The sequence below is a fragment of the Schistosoma mansoni genome, chromosome 3 (genome assembly GCF_000237925.1).
Source record: "Schistosoma mansoni strain Puerto Rico chromosome 3, complete genome".
NCBI classification, from domain to species: domain Eukaryota; kingdom Metazoa; phylum Platyhelminthes; class Trematoda; order Strigeidida; family Schistosomatidae; genus Schistosoma; species Schistosoma mansoni.
Window position 1 is genome coordinate 22,041,277 of NC_031497.1, and position 7,295 is coordinate 22,048,571.

The 7,295-nt window shown below is 34.7% G+C and overlaps 1 protein-coding gene across 1 annotated transcript; it reads right to left on the minus strand.

The window, feature by feature from the left end:
• Window positions 1-3,098: 3,098 nt before the first annotated feature.
• Smp_172310 (hypothetical protein) lies at window positions 3,099-7,010 on the minus strand (the record flags this gene model as incomplete). The annotated part of the gene is made up of 3 exons (XM_018799647.1): window positions 3,099-3,452; window positions 6,607-6,917; window positions 6,950-7,010. 3 exons carry the CDS (start codon window positions 7,008-7,010, stop codon window positions 3,099-3,101), a joined length of 726 nt encoding a protein of 241 aa, XP_018651415.1.
• Window positions 7,011-7,295: the final 285 nt, after the last annotated feature.

A 7,295-nucleotide genomic window follows, 5' to 3' on the forward strand; every position in this document is an offset into this window, starting at 1 on the left:
ATGACTCATATAGAATGTTAACTTGAATCTGTATATATGGTAAGTGAAAATTTAAGATCCATGATCAGAATAAATATGGGTCAGATAGGGTGAGAGAGGGTGCACTATCAATCTCTCTTTGCCTTTAACTTGGCCATTTTTTCGGATTATTAATTTGGATATATAATTGTAGAACCTGAAGAGAATTTATGGAAAAGAATATTCTTCGTTCAAATATTAGTCTTTTAATATGATTGGGATTTTTAAACGAGTAGTATATATTTTGAAACTTTATTTTAAAAGACAGTAATGCTAAAATGTATTTTGTGCATCAAAGCACTAAGAAAATCTAATTTCCAAAGCACAGACGGAAAATGAAATGAAAAATTTCACCAACAAAACACGAGGTTAAATTTATAGCTTGAGAATCCGGAGTCTAATATTAAGGTCACTTACAGGTACTCATTTGAATACACTTATAAAAATAAATGAAGCATGAATGTACGTCAACTTTTAACTTTAAACAACGGAAAATAATTATGACTAATTCAAATTATATTTAAATTCAACACACTGTAAGGTGCATACTACTACACCAGTGTTATTAAAGTCTTATATTTTCGTCTTGAATATTACTAGAAATATAATTCACCCAAATCATAAATACAAATACTCATTGGAATATTGCAAATAACAGCTGTATAGTCATCTCTAAAATTTTTAAAAGAGAATCTCCAAATTGACTGGCAACCAATCAAAAGGAAAAAAAAATCCACACTGAAAACTTCTTAAATGATACCAACAAATAACAAGAACCAAATTATATAACAATGAATAAAAACACGACAGTGTTCCAAGAATGATTTACGACATTGAAATACCAATGAGAATTGAACACAAGCCATAAATTAACTGACGATGGAAATTTGAATTCAAACCAATCATTCATATCAGAATTCCATTAAAAGACAACAGTTATGGCTTATTGATTAGTATAGTTATTAGACGCCGTCAGTCAGTCACAACGTAGAACTTCGTACGTACGTACATCAGTCCGAGTTGCCATACCACATTAGCACAGAGATGCAGTTGTCGATTCAATCTCCTGGATTGAGAATGAATGATATGCCCATCTTTATCTGAGATAGTTTCGCTGATATTTGGGTTCGTAATACCGGTTTCTTTAATAGGTCTGAACAGCTGTCTGCTGTTACCTATTGCCGCTGCCTTTTCCGTCTCTCTTGCTTTCGCTACCCACCACTGTTCACGATCATTGCGTAGGCTTCTTATTAGCCTGCGCTTAAGCTGACTCCGCTCTTCGTTATGTTCAGAGCCAGATGGGACGAGTTTTAGATCATCTATTGGTGCGGTAGATGCTGCTGAGATACGGTATTTTTCGCTAACCATATGGTTCACCTTACCAGCAGATATCACTGCTGTTTCCACAGCTTTTCGGATGTCATTCCACGCTGCCTCGGGGTGTGCACAACTTGCAAGGCTGCCTAATTGTTTTTCTAGTTGTTCCTGAAATATATTCTTAGCTTGTCTATCATTAAGTCAAACTTTAAGAGGCTTCCTTGCAGCGTCTTTTCTACATCCAGTAAGACGCAGACAAATACGCGCTCGCACTAGAGCATGATCTGAATCTAAGCATGTGCTCCAGAATGAGCGACAGTCTTCTATCGAGCCCCTCCATCGGTGGCTGATAGCGATATGATCTATTTGGGTCCAACGTTGGGACCGATTCGGGGGTCGCCATGTCAAAAGATGTTTTTCGGTGTAATTAAAGTTAGTATTTGTAAGAAACAGGTGGCTATTAGACACATACCAATATTATAAAAAAGGAGTGCTCACAAATAAATGGAGATTATCATTACACTAACAGTAAATAATGAAGAGAAACACATTTACTACAAGTTCAAAAAAAGATTAAAGTTTCTCTTGTATGTCTGTCAAAAGTGATGATATCTTCGTGAAATTTAACAACAATGGTATATAACTATTAAATAACTACTAAGTTTTTAATGAAAATTTAGTCAAGCAATCATTCAAAATCAAAAGCGATTTTCGATTGGTGTTAGAACTAATGCTAACGGTGATAAAGAAGAAGTATATGATAGTTGATAAACTTTAAGTTATTCTGACTTCTATCCATAAAAAACATTCATTTCAGGAAGAATCCCCTATATATATTATAAATCGGAACACGTCAAAAATTACGAAATAAATCATAAATAAATTGATTTTGCAAATATGTGAATGATAGAAGCTATACATTTTGTGGCCCTATATCTGAATCCAGCTAAATCGTATGATGATTGGTATCGAAATATGAATGGTGCCAACCCTCGTATATAATAGTGGACTTGATTCACGTTAGAGAATAACGGAATAAAATAAGCCAGATACGAGAATGGATTTTGAATACGTGTATTACATACACTCATTGAGTCAGACAGACGCTTAGAGAAACGATGCGAAGAGTAGAGAGCGAAGTAAGGAGGACAATGACTCTGAAAAACAGAAAATGAAGCAATGCGGAGAAGGCGAGTGAACCAACTCGATTTAATTAAGCGTGACTCAATATTTATAGTCAGGCAAAATAAGTTACAGACACGTTATGAATATGGTGAGCCGTTAACACATACAACCATATAAAAACAGTCAGTGTTAATAAGAGAATAATTGACAAGGTCAAAATGTGGCTTGTGAAGAGTGAATACATTGGTCTATCCAGAAGCTAGAATAACCAATGGGGGTTTGATATGGTACCAGCCACTACAACACACCGTTGCACTTTGTGGGCCGGATGGTTGGATCACAGAACTTTTGTTGTCGTTCAGTATATTATTAGTTCAGAGAAAATTACAATGATAAAGTTATCTTTCTCATAAACTTAATGTGCTCTAGTAATAAACACACTCAAGTAAGATTAAATGACTAATGACGTGTTTAGTTGAAGTTGAAAATATAGGGTGTTTCATTGAAATCTATTCAATTGTGAACTGAAAATCCGTAAAACTTGAGGTCACTTTTACTTATATTTCTGGAAATGATTATGGGAAATTGAATGCTCATGTATTCATATCACAGATGCAGAAAAAATAATTTTAATAGGATTAAGCGCCTACCTTCTGTAAATATAGATATAAGTTTTTGAAGCTTCCGTACTTAACAGCGTAACCCCGAACAGAAACCGGAGTTATATGATAAAAGTTGTCATGTACATATTCTTGTTCGATTTTTAAATTTTCTAGTGCAGACTGGGGAACAAGCACTAGGCGATAGAAAAAATCGGTAAATTCAGGAAGAGACTGTACAGTTAAAGACAGATAAAGGTCAGTGGAGCGAATCAAGTGCACAACTTCATTGCGAGAAATCGATCCGACAGGCTTGTCCCCAACAGCCACAAGATAATCACCTGGAAGTAAGCCACAGGAAGAATTCTGCACGCCGTAATCTGTCAGAAGGACCTGCAAACAAACATCGAATGAAACTTTTAGAAAACATTCTCTAAATGAAGACTAATAATAAAATAGTGACCCATCTATGGCTTTTATCAACCAGGATATCCACAAAATCTTGTTATTTACTTTATTAGGTACTTACGAAGACACTAAATACCAGTTTAAACAGTGAAGGCAGGTGAAAACTTCCTAGTTCGGTCATATAGACAAGTATGATTAGTGGTTGTAAAACTTAACTGACATAGATAGAAATCTTTTTGATCATAAAGATTCATTAACCCTATATCTCCTCCTTAATCCCTAGCTTTAATATTATCCTAAAATGTATATATCTTCATTTCATTCTTTCTCTTTAAGTATCACAAACTACACCACTGTGGTGTATGCTACTTATGTCTGCTGATATAAGTAGTATGTAGCACCACTGGGAAGTGGAAACCCTGGCAGCAGAAGAGTATGAAGGGCAACTTGGAGAAAACAGAAGCGGGATCAGAAGGGGGTTGTGAATCAGAAGAGTCATACATAATGTGAAGGACAAATGATGGAAATTTTTAAATGAAGTATTTAATATATGGTTCTTGTATTTTAGCAACAGATTCTGTAATCTTGTATTAAAATACAGCTGGTTCTCGTTTATTACACTTCAACCTCTTTGTTGCTGATCTTTATCAGATTTTATCAATGTGCTTATATCACTAGATGCTAAGTTATGACTGACTAATGTATAAAAGCAGTGAAAATCACTAAACTGAGATAGCTTTTGAATAACTTGAAAAATTAAATACTTCCTAAGAACTAATATGAAACAAGTTTCGATAAGAGTAACAAGGACACCTTTCCTTCCATGCACAAATAAGCATATGAACAAATACCTCCTATTTAGAGTTTTATTGAGTAAATTTGTTAGTTTTCCCATTATATGATACGTCTTCATACTGGATATGAGTAATTAACTAAATTTCTATTTCCCCAACAATTTTTTCCCGGTAAGTAATAATTTTTACGTCATACTGAGAGAAACCGGGTAATCACAAACAACATTCAAACAAACTTGCTTAGGGGATGAAGTGACTTTAACAAGAGCACTTACCCGCAAGTTATACAAAACACTTCACAACATATTTATAGGAAGCACTTGACTTTCAGCTTTCAGTTAAATACAATATCAGCAGTATTTATTGCCTAAGCTGTATTGCGAAGGCTAGAACAGAAAAGTGTTGCGGTAATATCACAAATTATCTCTAACACCCTCTTTTCCCCTTTGCACTTAACAAATAATATTTGGCAACACCTTATAACTAACAAGTCGGTTAGTGGCACAAACCCCAGACAGAAATGCCTTGTCATATACATTAGCAGAAAGAATTAGAATGATAAAATGCATTATTCACTAGTTATCCCAGGTCCTGCAATTTACGTGGTTGATTGCTGCTGATCTCCAGTTTGTTACAGCGACACAATATTCAAATATTTTTCGTCTATAGCCCATTAATCCCCCTCATCATCTACAAAACTCAAGACCGTCTGCGTATATCAGAGTTTTAGAGAAATTTTCAATTAACAATAGTTTTTTGAGGACCGAGTCTTGTGATACCCCCCTTGCAACTGAAAACCAGTCAGAGAGAGTGGAACTAACTGTGAGGAGTTAAAATTTCCTGTTCGAATAACCTATTAGACTATTCATCGGATCCCAGGTCCTGCAATTTACGTGGTTGATTGCTGCTGATCTCCAGTTTGTTACAGCGACACAATATTCAAACGTTTTTCGTCCATAGCCCATTAGTTTTCAGAATAAAAACAATTCAAACACAGATAAAACAATAGATTTCAGAATAAGGTTGTTTTATTTTATGGTACTGCATAAGCTAAAACTGGTCACAACTGCAGTGATTATTATGACTGTCAAAAAAAGAACAAATAGTATACTTTGGTTGTTCAGAGCAAAGGAAAAGTGAATAGAACATCATGGGTTAGAAGAAACAGTTAAACAATAATACGGTGAATTTAAGAACAATACCGAATTATGTGATATAAGAAGGAAAACGTTTTGATGGAAACGTAGGAAGTCAAATAACACTGGCAATACCAACTCGTTACAAAACTATTAAAACCGATTGACCATTTTATTAGCACCATGATGCAACCAAGAAGCTCAGAAATAGATTCGCCTGACTGTACGGAATTCATACCAAAAAGGATAAAATTAAGTCACAAGGTCAAGATGTATTTATTTAGCACAATGAGAATGGTCGCAGACCAGGTCGAGAATTTTCGATAAACATATACATGTTTTAGTAGCACAAACATACTTGCGTTTCAAAAGAATGAAAAGTCTTAACATTTCGTATCTGTCATCAGACGGTTTGCAACTGGATAAGTAAAGTTTATGGCCTTTTACACACGGTCACAAAATCTATCCGAATTTTAGTCTCATTTCTTGTGTGCTTTGTGGAAATGCATACAAACTTTTAGGTTTAGTTGAAAGTGATATGGGCACTGATTCTTTTACGCTCCTAGAACTTCTTTATCGATTCTCAGTATCTGAAGCGTTGTGACCGTCAAATTAGTAAATGGAGACTGCTGTTTAGGGCCGAATATTACAGCGCTTTGAATTCCATTATTTTAAGGATCTTGATTTCAAAAAAAGCTCCTAGGTAAACTTATTTGGATGAACTCTTTCTTTAATGAAAGGACTTATGCCATGAACTTTAAAGTTAGACTTTAAAAACGTACAACCAGTAGTCCTTTGTTTAATACAAACACAATCATTCAAATTTTATATTATTTAGTCGCCCACAACACCTTTCAAATAAAAAAAAACACTGAAACTGCAAACTAAATAAGCTTTAGATAATGTTATGGACTAAATTAAGTCTCCAAGTATTCAAAGGCTTGTGTTGGAATAAATTCCGGGCTAATTAATAGATTTAAACCACTCCATCATAACCCACTAGTAATTACTAAAAGCCTTCAGATGACCTACAGATTATACGAAAGCTTTTGATTGTAGAGCAGACAAACCAGTCAGGTAGAATACGGTATGTATGTTAGTCTAACATCGGTAATTCGTTATATATGGCATAATAATCAACAACATTATGCTACAGAGCACTGTTCGAATCGAAGTCTGAAAATGAGTACTTGTTGACGTAATACTTACTTCAGAACGGTTCTCTAGAATGAATCCATCATTCGTTAAGTGAAAACGGTGAACCAATAGGCCACGGCGTAGAAAAATACCGTAACTCGAATCAGAATGCTTCTTCAGATGTACTTTGAAGTGGGGTAGCTGAGTATGACTAAAGTTCCCTTTGACGTGATTCGCAACTACGGTATCCGGAGAGATACTAGGTACAATAGGTTTTTCGTAAGCTGGCAGGCAAATCCTAACTTCTTCATAACTCTTAACAGGTTTCTCGCTCACATGCAAACTCTGATCTTTCTTTTGCAAACCAAATGCAAAATTTTTACCTAAACCGTAAATCTAACAGTAAAGGGATTACCGAATATCGCTTTATGTAGTCTTGCAACTTTAACTTCAGAGTCACACACTGATTCATTCATACTTCTACGAACCAATTCTTTATGTAATAAATCCACACCATTTGTTCAAGATAACTCAATATCAGTCCTACATACATACATACACAAACAAAATTTCAAGAAAGTGCTCTGAACTAACCTAACTATTAATCTCACACTCATGCATATAAAGTACACACAATTCAAACTTGAAAATATCTTGAGTGACGAAAGAAAACTAAAGTCCTTTAAAACTTGTCTTGATTGTAGAAGAATGTTCTGTTTAATCACTCTGACTTTAAAGAATGAAATATTAGTTGTTATTAT